Source organism: Penicillium malachiteum (assembly GCF_028827825.1).
Source record: "Penicillium malachiteum strain IBT 17515 chromosome Unknown utg000001l:1.0-8184562.0:1.0-8186909.0, whole genome shotgun sequence".
NCBI lineage: Eukaryota > Fungi > Ascomycota > Eurotiomycetes > Eurotiales > Aspergillaceae > Penicillium > Penicillium malachiteum.
Window position 1 is genome coordinate 5,269,018 of NW_026643094.1, and position 16,262 is coordinate 5,285,279.

The following is a 16,262-nucleotide window of genomic DNA, read 5'->3' on the forward strand; positions in this document are numbered from 1 at the left end:
GTCTCGTAAAGCTAGCTTGTTATCTATATTTTGCTGTTCTTCTTTACCCCAGCTCATTTCTTCCCTCTTCATTATACGAGATGGCAACCCCACTCCGAGTATTCAAGATCCAATCATAACATAATTATTGCCATGGACCCTTATTTAACCTGGTCGTGATATATGTTTCGTCCAATATCAGCCGCTTGGCATTAAGCTTCCCCCGGATTACGCACTTCACGTGATTACCCTCACACCAAGGCCAGGTGCACACGGCACCCGGCATCGCTTCCGCCATTTACTCCCAAACGGGTTTGTGCCAGACGAGGCTCTTGACTTCGTTTTATGGAGAGAGAACTTTTCAAAGAACTTTCCGTCCCTAGGTAGTACCTTTCTTCTGCAGCTACAATTGCCTTTATCAGATAGAGTGCACATCTCCGTGCCTATACCCGGGAGGCGTGTGACCCAATTGGCTTCATCATCTGGAATCAGCATCACCCGGAAAAGGGTCCTGCTCAAATTTAGCAACTTGTGGAACGGTTCGGAATAATTTTGTGGAGGCCCACAGCCACGAGCTCGCACAATACATCCCACGCGGCTTAGTCCAGTGGGTCATTCAAGGGCCCCCCCGCAGTGTCTGCATGTACCGGGATTTTTGCATCAATTGAGTCTATACGTCTACGTAAATGATCATGATCTGACTCCTCGGCACCTGGCGGTTGGGCGAAGCCATTTGCTCACGAATGGACCCCAAAACAAGGTTGCGCAAGGCCTGCGATGCCTGTAGCATTCGCAAGGTGAAAGTTGGTTTTCCTCCCCCTTCGGATCTATCCAGTAGCAGTGAACTGATCCTCCATATAAGTGTGATGCGAGTGGTCCGCCCTGTCGGTCGTGTGCTAGTTTGGATATACCTTGCACTTATGAACGGCCCAGCAGACGTCGCGGGCCTCCAAACCGCCATGCAGAGGCGTTTAAGAAGCAGAAACTCGAGGCACCACCCGATGCATCACCGGGCTCTCTGAGCGATGTTCCGTCGGCAACTACTCCTCAAGCTTCAACTAATACGGCTCCCCCACTAACACCGTCCTTTTCACCCACTTCAGCAGAAGCGATTTGCTCTCTGCACACAGTGCAACTACTGCTTGATGATTTCTTTACGTATATCCACCCTTTAGTTCCAATTCCACATGAACCTACTTTTCGAGCTGCTTTTGAGCGTCGAGAGGATACCATAAGTGGAACATTTTTAGCTCTACTTGCTTCCATGATTGGGTTTTTGGTCGCTTCCTTCCCCCGGCGCCCCAAACTGAGATTGAATACCGAAGCCGAGCGTTTCGCGTTTCCAAATTCCATCGCGTTGGTCAAAAGATGCCACGACGTTGCTATACAGGCACGAGGTACAGGTTATCTTGATCGAAATGCTACTGTATACGATGCATCCATCAGTTACTTTCTGGGTTGTTGTGCTGGTTATGTGTATAGCATGCGCCGATGTCGCCTCTATCTGGCAGAATGTCGGACCATGATATCAGTCTACGACCTTTGCCGTTCCCCCAGAAAACTGTCCACTATCGGGACTTTGAATGCCACTAGTCCTTCGTCAAGCGCCTCCGTATTTTCTCCAGAAAAATCCTCGCAAACTTTGACAGATGACAAAACCGTGGACTTAATTTCGCAAGAACTTGGTCGTCGTCTCTTTTATGTCTCCTTAGTTGGATACCAGTCATTACTCCAGCTTGGGTCATCCGACATCAAGATACACGTACCTCCGGAAACCCCAACAGACCGCTATCCGCCGTTTCCGCTTGAGGTTGATGATGAATTCCTATTCCCTACGCATGTCAATCAGCAACCTGCGGGTCGGGTCTCTAGCCTTGTTGGTTTCAATGCAAACGTGCGGGTATACAGTTCATACAACGCTTTACTAGCTTGGGAGACTGCTTTTGGAAGTGGTCAGATCTTTAACTGGGAGCATCAACGCTCAAGTCTTTGGAGTTGTCTTCAGAAAGTAAAGACTGCACTTTTGGACGTTCCTATCGAGCTTTCACTCTTTCACCCAAAGCAAGCGCCTCCCAGATTTTCAAATGTGGGCGAGGATGGCTCGGTCTTTGATTACCCGAATGATCATATTGATCAAGAAAAACGGGCAATCCAATATGAAATCCAGAAAGCCAACATCTATGCCAGTCAATTGTGTACTCGGTCTTGGCTTGTTGAAAAATATTGGAATTTATTCGAGACTTATGCCAAATACGGTGACCCGGCTAACTCTGCTATTGTCACTACAACCCCAAATATAAAGACCGACAGCTTCTCAAATCCTCAACTTGAATCTCTATCTAGAGGACCCTCTGATATATCCTCTCGTGTCATCGCACACGCAAAAACAGACTTTATTGGCCGCATGATGGCTCAAGAGCGGAAGCTAGTTATCAAGGATCTCTTCGTTCTCCTACGTACTGTCAATGAAGTCAATATGGAGCCCAACGGTACTAGCATTGTATGTTAATCTTACTTTACTAGCATCAAAATGACATACTAACTTCCGAACAGACTGGCAAAATTCGCCAAGTAGCATCTACCCTGCTCAACATGTCACATGACTCAAATACGACCTCAACAAGCTCCATCCCATTCATAGACCAGTCCACACATCAATTACCAGTTGATTCCACACTGAAACCCGCCTCATCCAGTCTCAACATCCTCACCGCCGCCGAAGCAGAGTCTTACCTGCACGCTTTTATTGATACGCTCATTCGCCTTGAAGGCCACACTTATGCAACAACAGATTCTGGAAGCTCGACGGAGGGAGTTAGTCCGCAGACTAATGGCCGCGCGATGAGTTATTTGAGTGATTATGAGAGAGATCAGGAAGAACTGAGTCAGTGGGCCAGTTTGAAGGAGTATCAGCAGAAATTTGCTGAAGCGGGCGGTGTTCTATCAGAGTTGTAAACAAGTATGTATGAAAATCATTGAACTTTATTGCCGGAAACATGCAGTTTCTTCTCTTGAAAACGAGTCATATGAGTATTTCCAGTATGTGACTTCAGAAACTTCCGAATTTCTGCATGTGAAAGATGTTTAAACCTTGAAAGTTCTATCGCTCAGTGTAGGAGACAGCCTAAACCACTGGCACTGGCATTTACACTCAACCGAGATCGTTAGGGCTTGCTAAGAAAAGGAAGTCAAGAAGTCCACGTTCAATGTTTCTCCAAGTCCTGCTAGAATTGCGTTTTGGAATTATCATGGGTCAAAATATCGTACACCCCATCAAAATCTCTTTCTCCACCCAATTTTCTCGGGTGCCTCCACTTCAATATTAATGTTTCGTCATGATTTGAACTGGAACGTCAAGGGAGATAGATGATCTCCATGGACTCCTCATCATAGACTGGTACAACAAAGAAATATTCAACGTGTAGGTACGAGCTATCAGACAAGAGTGGAAGGTAGGGACCAATGCTTTCGAATCGGGCAAACTGAAAGGTACGATGAGCGAGGCAGTATAGGATATCCCTGCGGCGGTGGGGGTAGCTGGGTTCATTTTGCACTCAGAGGAATCTTGCTGATGGTTTTTTGTTCCAGCTAAGTGCTTCTCCCATCCCACCGATCCCAGGCGCATTTTGCAAAGATGAAGATCTTCGGTTATGTACCCTCGTCCCTGCGCAACGCGAATCGTATCGGATTGGTATACAAAGTCCTCCCATAGAGACAGTGTAAAATGTGCTGACTCGAAGTTTGCATATCACTGACTCAAGATGTGGGGCTGTTCACCCCCTATAGGGTCGAATGTCAGGTTTAATTTTGCAACAGAGACAGGGGGCTCCTTTTGCTGGTCATTGGCCATTTATAGGCAGATGGCCTTAGGTTGCGCACAGGAAACAGTCAACCGACCAGCTTTAGCTTGAAGAATTCCCCGGTTCACACTTTTCTTCTTGGATGCACAAAAGCATGTCAAGTTTTCAATATCGATCGGAGGATCTTCGTCGACTATTGGCACAATGCGGATTGTCTTGGTGGATCTGGCCAATACTTTGATACCAGGACTGTTTGGTGACGACATTTGAAGCACTCGCACTTGAATAAAATACCAGATTTGGGTCATTTTTGGTGCCATATTATCCAGCAAACTATCATTTACTTTCTCATCAGGTTGAGTTCCCATACTTGGTGGAAGTATTGAGTGGTAGTTGAGGATATGGCAGTTCTGTGTTTGGTGTCGACAAACATGCGGTAGCAGGCGATCGGGGACAACGAATGTGAATGGGAATTTTTATGAGCGTCCGGCCTGTAAAACTCCATTTTCTAAGAACTCAACTGGCTGATGAAGGTTGAGAAACTTTGTTCCGCCCCAGTAGTACCGGGACACGCTCTCCAGTCGACCGTCGTACATGATGTTCCTGTGTCGCGTGAGCTTGAACACCAATGCATAGCTTGAGTCGGAGATACCTTGAAGACTGATTTCAATATCATCAATAGAAGTCTCACGATCTACAGTTATGATGGCTGTACCGACAATCCTATCCCCGTTGGTGTAAACATTAGTGGAGTTGTGTGTCTGGTTGATCGGACTGATAGTAATTTTGGGTTCCGATCTCCAAGGCAAAGAAGGCAGTAGCCTGCTGCCCTGTCTAGAGCATGGTATCTCTGTCATTGCCTCAAAATTAGGAAGCCTCTCCATCAGAAACTCGGGTGTTGTGGTCGTTGGGACTCGGAATATCAGATATGATCCTTTAGTTGCAAGATACTAGGTCCAAGTGATGAAGAATGGCCAGATCCAAGTGAGAGAAAGAGGGAAAATCTGGAGGATCTTGCAGTATGAGGAGTTGAACGTCTCAAATAGTCAGGGATTGAGAAAGAAAAACAAATCAATTATATTCATGGACGGTAGACCTCAGCCGGTATTTGTACATTCCCTTGGCCGATGGATGTATAGGTACTTAGGGAACAGTGGACCCATGTAGAACCACTACACCCACTGGCAGTCAAGTAAGAATGGACTCCGTCTTGCGAATCCCTCAGATATACTCCGAAGACGTCCATAATATTGATTTTGTTAAAAGTTCATGAGCAAGTTTACTGACAGAGTTCGGCATGGTAAATGTCTCACCACAGAACAAATATTTGGCCAAAGTGCGGCCTAGATAAAATGAACTCTTGAAATATCAGCTCGTATGCAACATACCTGGTTGTTGACAGGCTCTTCATACCGGAATAAACCGCTTGCTTGCAGGGATGCCCAGAATCCAGATCCGTTAAAAGCGCGCCCTGTCAAAACGTGGGTCTGTACCATTTACTCCACCTCTGTAATTCGTTTTTCTCGTTTCTTTGGTCTTGTGACGAATTTTTGTTTAGATATGATGTGGTGATACTATACCTAATTGAATCAATGACCGGCAAATCGCTTTTGCTAAGGAGAGTCAGCGCGTGCAAATCCCGAATGGTCGGCAAAGTGATCCTGAGGTCTAGCTGCTGGTCAAAACATTTGAACAGCTCAGTCTGTTCTCTGTCGCCAATATGTACAGCACGTGTAGCAAATTATTTTCGGCATTACGCATAGCATACAGGGACGCAAATTCAAAAGTTTCTGACCATCTCTTTCGAGGGGTACCTATATGTTGGACAAGGTTTAGTACCGCTGCGGATAGTGAAGTTTTTCATTCTGTCATCTTGCTCTCTAGTATTTTAATGAGTCATTTTAAGTAGTTTTAGGTATCTATTGTAGCATTCAAGTTCAACTTGCTAGTAATACACCTCCAAGGTTGTGTTATCCAGCCAGTAGCCTTGGAAATAGTACGTTTAGAACATTCCCAGCCACCCCAAGTCTTCCAAACTCTTCGCTATCCTCTCCATAGCCACTTCCAAAACGGCATTGGGGACAGTAAACGTTACCCTGAACCAGCCATCTTCCGGCTCTTCTGCAAAGTAGTTTGCGCCGTCTTTGATGGACACTCCATTTCGAGTGCATGTGTCAACAAAAAGCTTTTTCATCCTTTTCACGTCGAGAGATGGAGTTGAAGGATCATCAATATCGATCAGGCGGGATGGAATGAGGCGAACCCAGAGGTAAAAAGCGGCATTACTGCAGGTACTGGCTTTAGTAGATGATAATTATCAAGCGACACCAGAGAATTTTCGATATAGCGATAACATACCTGCCTCTCATATAATGAATTCGATGTTTTTGCAGGAATGATGTGAATTTTCCGTAGCTGGCTGCAATTCGATCTTGATTTGTCTTCGTGATTTCAGCCCAGAGATCCTGAGTGATGTATGCAGGGCCAAGCAAACAAGCTATTGAGCAAAACGATAGCGAATAGCAAAAGGTCTCCGGAAGACAATCAATGGACTATTGGCTTACTTTATGCTCGCAACCGCTTCTAGCAAATCCTCGTTCCTAGTTTGAAGTACTCCTAGACGAAGGCCATTCGCGCAAAAGTCTTTGCTCATTCCATACATGATGTGAACACGAGATACATCAATGATTCCCTCGAGATCGATACTTAAGGCAGATATGAACTGCTGAGACAATGGCTTATTCGGGTTAACGAAAACAGATTTGCGTATATTTCATCACAGATGAGACGCAAGTCGTACTTTGCACAGAATCGAGCCACTTCCTTGATGGTATCTGGGTGCTGCTCGAGAATAATAATCAGTGCCAAGTTGATACAACGCAGATTTTGAAGAAAAACAAGGGATTGGCTTAAACATACGTAGCATTTTCCTAGCGGATTGTGAGGACTAGGTCGTAGGTCAGAATCATTCGAATGGTCTTGCCGGCTTCGTAGAACATTCACTTACTTTGAAAGTATCACTGCACGCATCTTGATACCCTTTGCTGTGTTTTCTGCATAGGCACGCTCAAAGGCCCTGCGATTTGCCTCTGGTTCGAACGCATGGTCAATGGAATATTTCCGGTCCGATTCCAAGAAGGACACAGGGAGCAGCTGGCCACGGCTTCGCATTTGGATATCAATCTCAAATCCAACATAGAGAGGCTGAGGGATCACAATTCCGTCAGAGTCATCACAGATGCACCATGTTGAAGTGTCAATCAGAGCTGCAACTCCAGAGGTCACAAGTAATTCATGTTGCGAGACTGGTGTCATCGGATGAAAGTTGGAGTTGAAGAAGGTAGCCAGTGCTTTCAACAGCCGCGGAGAGCCCACCGGTCCTTGCCCATAGGTTAAGTGAACAGAATGATGAACATTGAACTAAGTAGCTGTCAATATTTCCCCTTCAATCCCTGACCCCTACTCATCAAAGTACTCACCGCAGATTTCAGGCGATCGGATATTTCCGCATGCATAAGATAATTTTCAGCGAGGCCCAAATTGATTCTGTCATGACCACGCTATTCAGCTTTCTTTCTTTAATCTATAGAGCCTGTTAATACCCACAATCCATTCGGATTGTCAATTTTGTCTCAAGGTACCGCTAGGATCTTACGGATGTCTCTCCAGTACTCATTCCGAATAACGTTTTCGCTTCCTTGGACTGAAAGCCCGGATCTCTTTGCAATTAATGCCTCCATTGTTGCATGTGATGTGGAAGTATTGAGTATCGTTTGACTAAAGCTCAGAACAAACTCAACATTTGAAGTAGTTGTAAGGTATAGTGATCATTCAAGTTAAGCCGCGTGCACCAGTTTTAAATATCATCCGTATCATCATCAATTATTTTTTTCTTGACGCACAGATATCATACATACATGTTACAATGTAATACGCCTGGGTAGAAGTACACATGGCCATATCATAGAAAAGGTGATGGCACTCCGGATATCCGCTTATACACGACCCACGAAGCGCATGGGAAAAGACTAAGCCGGTCAAAATAAGACACCAAATCAATGCATATATGCTGGTCAAAATCAACTATACAACAGAGAGGCAAAAAAAAGGCTATTCAATGTATGTAATTTTTAGATTAATGTTATCTGGAAGGCGTCCGGTTCCACTATGAAGAATTGGTTTGCCGATCTGGACCCATCTTAAAACCTCATCATCGGTGGAATTTACCTAGCGTTTTCGGAAACCTCCACCTGCAGGATTGCCTCTCATACAAAACCCCACTTTGAACTTATATCTAGATATCGGTCTTTGCAGCGGGATATGCTTCTGGACTTGGGTACATTACTATTTGTAATATTTGCTTTCACTTTTTCGTTCCTTCGTACTTGATGCTTGGCACTCGCCAGTGGTATTTGACACTTGAAGCTACCTACTACATATCCACCTACAAGGCAAGTCACCTGAGCCATGACGCAACTACACCTGCAGCTATAGTATGTACATATGTCTGCAGGTGCGGATATTCAATTGGAGACATGTTAAAAGATGGTAGTATTGATATAAAGGTCATCATATGTACTCCGTAGTGCACATGCCAATAGGTGCGGATTCCTTCAACTTCCAACTTGAAGCTTGAAGGTCGTCATTACTCCAAGTTTCCTTGTTTTTGAGCATCATATTCCGCTGCCCTACGAGCCATGAGTGTGGACATCTCCATTCCTGCAGCAGTACCAGTTTCTTTCAGCCCATCAATCACTCCATTGCGATCCCCGAGACGCTTCTCCTGGCTCAGTTTAAACCGTCCCGCTAATGATTTGATTTCGATCTCAATGCCAACAAGATTCTTCTTCAAAAGCTCAATGTACGATGCCGGAGCATCGGAAACCTTCCAAGGCTCTGCCTCAGTATTTGAGCTCTGTTGTAAATGCGCATTCTCGGCATTGGAAGATAGATCTGCCAGTTGTTTGTTCAAAAATAACCCGAACTCGGGTGATTTTGTGTCAAAATATATTTTGGCGCGACCGTAAACTTGAACGGCTTCATAGTTCCAAGTAGGAACAACTTTCCCTATGCTGGGCTTCGTTTCTTTGTAGAATTTTGGCGTTATGTAATGATGTACGGGCCCATTGAAAACCACGAGGACATCTTCCTCAAGGTGCTGAGAGCCTGGAGATTGCGATAAGGCTTCGATCATGGCTTTGGCCTGGGGATTTGGGCGAGCAATGTGACCACGAAGCACACCAAACTCATTCTCGCTTTCATATTCGCCATCGACCACCCAGGGAATGTGACTCGCCTGGATTAAGGGATGAGATGGCCCCCGAATTGAGGTAGTCAGAAGGCCCAGAGGGTTGTCTCGGATAAATTGGTGAAGAATCACTGGTCGTAGCTCTGCATTATATGACGGAATATGCATTGTGAAATTGAGCGAGTCTTTCTCTCCTTCTTGGAACAAAGTGATCAAAAGAGGCAGCTCGGACACTTCAAATGTTGTGTACTTGAGTAGGAGTTGAACCGGTTAAGTATAACAACCTTGGAATCCGACAATATCCGATAGAAATAAAACGGCTCCGTATTGAAGGTCTCACTTGCGATAATTTATGCTTTGTGGCGTATATCCCACCACTCATAAATTTCTGGAATCAAATCAATGGCATCTTTGATAACGGGTTGTGTCGAGAAATACGGCGTAATCTCATGCATTGAGCATCCGAGTCTCCACTCTGCTGGGTCTGGCCCATCTGGGCATAGCCGCATAACCATATATTGTGGACACGACGGAAAACTCCGAGGTCTCTAGCGGAATTCCGATACTGATCCCCAGGATAAGAGAAAAGGTACGTGGTGCCTATTTGAGTCACCACGAAAGCTTCTAGATGTCCCGGCTCAGAAATACATGTGCAGGTCCACCGGTATGGAATGCTCTGGCCTCTGAGCGTCTCTTGTGGTGAGTACTCGGAACAAAGTTAGTCCGACCGTAGGCCTCAATGACGCATGAAATTCATCCATGACAAACTCGCGTGCGTGGTAGGAAATAGTTTGCTGGGTGCTTGAAAATATGTTACGCACCTGTCAACGCTGTCAGAAACGGAGAATTAAGGTGAGACTAACTTGAAGTTAGATTATTTGAATAAAATCCCGAGGCTTGTCTGATCCAAGTGCAATTTAGTGCGACGACCAGCTACCCGCTTGCGCGAACTGTATCAGAAGTGATGCTCCTTGCACATTCATAGATGATGCCTCGAATGAAACAGTGTCTAGAAGGTGTGTCCTGAGGTCTGAGTCTTTATATCAGATAAAGATCTTTGAAGCTTTGCATGCATCTTTGAAATCACTAATACTTTTACTCCCTTATAGCTATATAAAAGCACTCTATGATAAACGTGACTCCCTCAAAGCAAAGCTAGCAACCCAGGGAAACTCATCATTCGGGTAGCTATACCATTGACCAGAGACATTGCTTTGGCTTACGCGTATAGTGAATAAAAGGTCGTCAAATGTGCATGATCAAAACATCGTTCTTGATACTAGAGAACTGTTTCATCGCCATAGATCGCCACCTGCACTCATTGTGTCTGCTATCAATGATTACCTCAAAATCGCAGAACTCCCTGCCAAAAATCCCCTACTTGGTGTCTCAGACCTCACTGTTCCAACTCCACCCTCAGCTCGGCTGTCTGTCAGCCCAAGGATTGTGCGTTTCCCTTTTATCAAATTACACATCATCCACCCTAAGTATCCTCTTCCCTTCTATTTTGACTGTATTAATGATGTGAACTTCTCCCTGGAAAAATGACCGATTGAAGAAAGGTTTACATATCTCATCTGCTGTGCTATTGCTGCGGTTCATCAGAGTCACTCTCAAGTAGATTCTCTTCAAATCGCACATATATGTCGCGACTGGGCAGGTGAAATCTTCTGCCACTTCTACGGAAAGCCTGGTCAATATTCACTGATTGTTGCTATTGCGCTTCTCTTATACGAGGTTGCAGAGCCAAGCTGGGGCATGCTATGGGAGCTTCATGATCTGGCAATTCGCCTCTGTCTGGAGCAAGGTTGGCACCGCTTCAAGAGTTCAGAGGACCGACCTTCCAGTACAGTTCAATTGTCATCTTTATATTCACCTGTGGACTCCTCGCCTCCATATCAGGTCCTTTACGTCTTGGACTCCCTTCATCGGTAAATCTGCCTTTATTGCCATAGTTGTACCATTTGTCAAGTTATTAACACCAACAGGTCACTACGAATGCTCTTCAACTGTCCTAGTATGCTAGATGGTTTGACCCTGATACCAGATATCCGAGAAACAAACGCTCTGAGCATTCACATTAAGGTGTGCATTCAGTTATTTTGCTACCATCATGCGTCACCAAGCAATCCATGCGTATTGAATGAGACTTTATGCGTCCTGGCCCAGGAGATTGAAACCTTCTTAGCGATGAATCCAATCATACAGGAAACATGGCTTTTATTTCTTCCTGCCTGTATGGACCATGGGCCGTGCTTTGCGTGCGAGTCACGACCAGCAGACAGCCCAGGTAGCCTTCAAACCCTTCGAGATAGGGGTTTAAAGTCAGCTGTGGACATCATAAACACTACCCATCAGGCAGTAATTGTGGAGGAGTCATTTGAAGTTCCGATGTTCGTATCCCCACAAGTATTCAAAGCTGGATGTGCTCTTGTTATTGCTATAAGGCAAGAGTGGATGCCCTGTCCGGGATGGCCTTGTGTACTAATGAAATGTACTGAGGTTCTGACTACAAGTAGTCTGCGGTGGAAAGGAGGCAAAGAGTATAGTGGTCTCTGGCGGAGCATTTATATGAATCTCGCTAGTGAGAGCATCCAGATTTCTCGTACATAGAACTTTATTGATTTTCTAGAACTCTTCATCTCAAATGAAGATGCGCCTGTTTGGACATTTTGCCCAGCTACAAGCTTCACTATGACAGTTGTGAGATTTTTACAGTGTCAAATAATCAAAGCTTATCAAAGAACTCATGCTAACATCCAAGAAGTACTACTAGTATCATGATAGTAAGGATCTCAGACGAGGGAAAATCTATAATCAGCACAGCTTGAGGTGAATAAGATCCACATATCCACCTATAGATACAGGACATAACCTTGTAAAATTGGTATCGGATCAAAAACAGTGTCTGGATCAGGATTCAGCCCGAATAGATAGGATTGGACGAAAATTTGACGGAAGCCTTGATATTTTTCTAGAAAACGCCACACGGAATTTTGCTAGGCAACTCGGACTTTTCCGCTCTATCATCGTTGACCCACTCTTGGGCTTCTACAAATCAGTTGTGAAGAACCAAGATTGTTCAAGGGTTTAAAAAACCTTAAATAACATTAAAATGTTCCGTGAACCTCTGACTCAACACTCGCAACGCGCACCTGGGCAGCTCTTCAAGTTCCACTATAAATAGTAGACTATCACTGCTGCCAGTGCGCGCTACCTTCCCTTGGTAAATCTGCCTTGCTTCTTCACCTACAAACCAAGAGAAATATTGAAATGTATGGAGGTTCCCATATTTAACTTCTATGTTGATTATTCTAATTTTGGATGTGCAGAATATCATGTCTACTTCCACTGCGGCGCTTCAGCACAAAAAATGGACAAAGTCGCCATACTGGATCTCGACCGATTCAACCATTATCCCAGTCCAAACATTAAATGATTGGTTTGCGACCGAAGAAGTTTATTGGGCAAAGCCAATGCCAAATCAAATACTCCGAGAAACGCTCCAGAATTCTCTCTGCTTTGGTCTCTACCACCAACCAAATGAAAATGTGTCCCAAATTCCAGAGGGGAATCAAGTGGCTTCGGAGTTCATCGGCATTGCACGATGTATAACAGACTTCACTACATTTATTTACTTAACTGATGTTTTTATTCTACCATCACATCAAGGCCATGGCCTCGGAACATGGCTTGTGGAATGTGTGCAAGAAATTGTTGAGTCCATGCCTTACTTGAGGCGCTCTTTGTTGTTTACAGAGGACTGGAAGCGCTCCGTCCCTTTTTACCAAAAGCTCATGGGCGTGGAAGTACATCAATTCCAGGCTCCAACTGATAAAAGTGATGGTCAAGGCTTGGCTGTCATGATGCGAAAAGGAAAAGGAAACCCCAGTTATCAGGCGGAACAAAAGCCTTGATGTTGTAATTAGTACTATACGTCGATCTCATGAGAATCAAGAGTCACAACAATATACTAGTGATCAATACCACGGCAAATAATATATGCACAATCTCATTTTCTTGCTTCTCTTGGATTTACGCAGGTATTTACCATCCAATATTTCCAGACTTGACGGGAATTGGACGATTAAGATAGCTGGCTCCACCTGGGCAGGGGCCGCAGGGCTACATACATGTAGACATCATACCGTGCTATAACAGCCAGAGCATCATCACGTCACTACCTAGGTAGTAATTTGGTCAATAGATAACCTCGAGTGTCCACTAGAATGACTATTCCCGGGCCGTGATTCGTGCCCTTTTGTTTGCGATCGCCATTCTCCACCAGACGAGGATGAGTTGCATAAATTAACGGGAAATCGCGGTCAGCCTAGGGAACTTCCGTGATTAAACCCGATACTAGAGCAAACAAAGCTTTCAAGAATGGCATTAGGGATCTTGCATGGAATATTATCGGTTTGCGATACTATCAATTCAATGTGAAAGCAAGTCGAATTCTTTAAATCATTCAAACTCCCTCAGCAGTCGAGAGTTCAAATGTTCATTCCCAAGGCTACCAAAATGACTGAATCAACATACATCTCTACCATGAGTACAACTCCAGCGCCAGCTCCCCAGCTGAACGGCAAACCTCTACGAAGCAAAGAATATTTTGATCAACGTGCAGCAAGCGATATGGAACAACATCTCAATGTTCCGGAACGCTCCCTCCAAGAATCAATGGCCTGCGCCTGCAGACTGATTGCAGCAAAACAGGAAGACGCAGGGCTCTCTGGCCAAATTAGCGCTCGCTCTGCACGTGGAGATGGATTGTACTGGACGTTGCGCTTCGGCCTTGGCTGGGAAGAGGCAACGCCAAATGACTTCATTGAAGTTGATGGGGACCTCAACACAATTACTGGTAGTGGAATGGCAAACCCCGCAACCCGATTCCACCTCTGGGTATACGCTGGGCGCCCTGATGTGCAAAGCATTATCCATACTCATTCGCCTTGGGTACAATCATTAGTTGCCGCTCGACAGCCACTTGTGGTTGCGCAAATGGACATGACGCCCTTTTACGATGACTGTGCATTCCTGGCTGATTGGCCTGGACTGCCAATTGCCGATCAGGAGGTTGTCATTATCACTGCTGCGCTTGGTGATAAGCGCTCAATTTTACTGGCTCACCACGGCATGTTGACCGCCGGCTGTACCGTGCAAGAGGCTACTTATCTTGCAGTGAACCTTGAGCGCGCAGCTAGGATTCAAGTACGAGCTAGTGTCTTTGGACCCCTTAAGCCTGTAGATGGTGAGCTGGCCCGTGAAGCGCGTGACTATTTGTTGAAGCCTAAAGTGGTCAATGCAACCTTTGAACACTGGTTCCGTCAGACACAGACAATCCCGTCGTTGGTGCTTTAAAATTCACGGAAATTGTATCAATGGAGACCATGACGACTATGGGGACTCTCGCAAAATTTCATCGAATATGAAACTTGTCTTGCATGTCATTTCGATATCGTGTCATATGTTATGAGAATTGGAAAGTGAAATCTAGAATTTTGCATCCATGCCTAGGTGTCATGTACCTAGACAACTACTAGATCTTCAAAAATGCATGGCCAATTCGTAGTTGTTAGTAATTTCCATCGAGGTTGATTTTAAGCGCAAAGTATTGCAACATCTCTTGTAGAAAAACATCTGAAAGTTCATCATGGAATTCTTTGGCAGGCTAGCACCAGCTACTCCACTGTACATCCTCGAGATCCCAGCTGTACATGGGATGTTTTAAAATTTGTGCTTCCAACTCTAGAGCAATCTCATCTGACAGAGTATTATCACTGCGTAGTCTGTCTGCAAATAGAAGATTTCTCAACTTTTCTGCTGTAGCATCATCGGCCGTAAGCGTGTCTCCTGAAACCACCACACGATTGTAAGACTGGGCCACCTCTTCAAGCATGGAGTGAAGGCACATCTTGCACAGCGTGGCTTCACTCCATTCTTTCCCTATCTCGCCGAGGAAGTCAAGGCATTGCGGTATTAATACAGACAAGACGTGAGCTGCCGAGGGCCGTATTAGAGATTGCGATCGATATTGCCAACACGCCTCAAGTAGAATGACAAAAGCTCCAAAAAGAATATGCACTGTCTGCCAGGAATAGGTAAGGGCTTTGTGTTCAAACAAGGCATGCCCGCTCTCGATGATCCTCTGGCAGACGTCGAAGCACATTTGCCGGTCTGTCGCCGTCCTTGTTGGAATACGAGGATTGGGACGGTATATCTTGGCCTTCAGATAATGGTACATGAGATGTCTGAACAAGACAATCTTTATTGGAGCATTTGGCGGGGTTGTAATATACCATTTCTCGAGGGAGGAGCTGACATCTGAGATCCATGCTGTAAGGCCTCTTTCCATCAGTTTCGGGGTATCCTCTTTCAAATGAAGGACGCGATGAACTTCAATCTCGATACTCCGATAGTAAATAATATTATCATCCTGCTGGGTCATAAATTGACAAGAAGGGTCTATCGGAGTTCGTTTGTCAAACTACCACAGCGCAATTAGCTCATGTTCCGAGGAAAATAATTGAATACCAACCTTGAGTGAAATACACTGCTCCGGGAATGATACTGGAAGCCTTAACATAGATGATAGTGATCGATCCATGTGATATGTAACCCAGAAGAGCCTGTAGCGCATTTCCCGTTCGGATGCATCAATCACTGTGACAGGCTCACGATGCAGGGCCAGATTTGAGACAATGCTGACTGCATTCGAAATGCACATCCACGTATCGGCGATCTCGGGGTTCACATGGGCATAGTGTGCCAGCAGCAATACAGCTTGTAAACGAGTTAACTACGGCATCTCCGTAATTTGTTGCAAATGTTGTATTGCGGAGGAGAACAGGTAAAGGGATGTTGCTCTATCTTGTGGATTGATTCTCCATGATAGAGCGGCAGATGAGATAGCCAAAACCATATACGACACATAAAGTTCGAAATGCGTCAAACGCAACTCCAACTGCGTTTGAGAGACGTGATGGAAAATATTGTCCATCCAGTCACTGTCAACAATGGAATACTGATGGATCAGAACATTTTTATAGTGTTGTATCAATCGATGCATGGCCTTTGCGGGTATATTGCGTAAACCCATTGGCGGGCGATGGGGAGGGACAAGGGCGTTAAAGAGATCATATGGGGACTTTCGCGCAGACATGGAGTGGATATCTAAGCGCGTGGTTCTGAATATGACTAATGGTGGAACTGATGGTGTAAGAGATAACGCGGAC

The 16,262-nt window shown here is 45.1% G+C and overlaps 6 protein-coding genes across 6 annotated transcripts; 3 read left to right on the plus strand and 3 right to left on the minus strand.

Moving 5' to 3' along the window:
• Window positions 1-722: 722 nt before the first annotated feature.
• On the plus strand, window positions 723-2,934 carry N7483_001973 (uncharacterized protein; the record flags this gene model as incomplete). The annotated part of the gene is made up of 3 exons (XM_057085410.1): window positions 723-782; window positions 842-2,479; window positions 2,533-2,934. 3 exons carry the CDS (start codon window positions 723-725, stop codon window positions 2,932-2,934), a joined length of 2,100 nt encoding a protein of 699 aa, XP_056951559.1.
• A 2,847-nt stretch (window positions 2,935-5,781) lies between these two features.
• On the minus strand, window positions 5,782-7,094 carry N7483_001974 (Pyridoxal phosphate-dependent transferase major region subdomain 2; the record flags this gene model as incomplete). The annotated part of the gene is made up of 4 exons (XM_057085411.1): window positions 5,782-6,064; window positions 6,344-6,504; window positions 6,699-6,726; window positions 6,787-7,094. 4 exons carry the CDS (start codon window positions 7,092-7,094, stop codon window positions 5,782-5,784), a joined length of 780 nt encoding a protein of 259 aa, XP_056951560.1.
• Window positions 7,095-8,424: 1,330 nt separating this feature from the next.
• Window positions 8,425-9,195, minus strand: N7483_001975 (FMN-binding negative transcriptional regulator; the record flags this gene model as incomplete). Its single annotated transcript, XM_057085412.1, has 1 exon — window positions 8,425-9,195. The coding sequence occupies one exon, from the start codon at window positions 9,193-9,195 to the stop codon at window positions 8,425-8,427; it is 771 nt and encodes a 256-aa protein (XP_056951561.1).
• Window positions 9,196-12,365: 3,170 nt separating this feature from the next.
• N7483_001976 (GNAT family N-acetyltransferase) lies at window positions 12,366-12,944 on the plus strand (the record flags this gene model as incomplete). Its single annotated transcript, XM_057085413.1, has 1 exon — window positions 12,366-12,944. The coding sequence occupies one exon, from the start codon at window positions 12,366-12,368 to the stop codon at window positions 12,942-12,944; it is 579 nt and encodes a 192-aa protein (XP_056951562.1).
• A 604-nt stretch (window positions 12,945-13,548) lies between these two features.
• On the plus strand, window positions 13,549-14,388 carry N7483_001977 (arad-like aldolase/epimerase; the record flags this gene model as incomplete). The annotated part of the gene is made up of 1 exon (XM_057085414.1): window positions 13,549-14,388. One exon carries the CDS (start codon window positions 13,549-13,551, stop codon window positions 14,386-14,388), a length of 840 nt encoding a protein of 279 aa, XP_056951563.1.
• A 310-nt stretch (window positions 14,389-14,698) lies between these two features.
• On the minus strand, window positions 14,699-15,475 carry N7483_001978 (fungal specific transcription factor domain-containing protein; the record flags this gene model as incomplete). Its single annotated transcript, XM_057085415.1, has 1 exon — window positions 14,699-15,475. The coding sequence occupies one exon, from the start codon at window positions 15,473-15,475 to the stop codon at window positions 14,699-14,701; it is 777 nt and encodes a 258-aa protein (XP_056951564.1).
• Window positions 15,476-16,262: the final 787 nt, after the last annotated feature.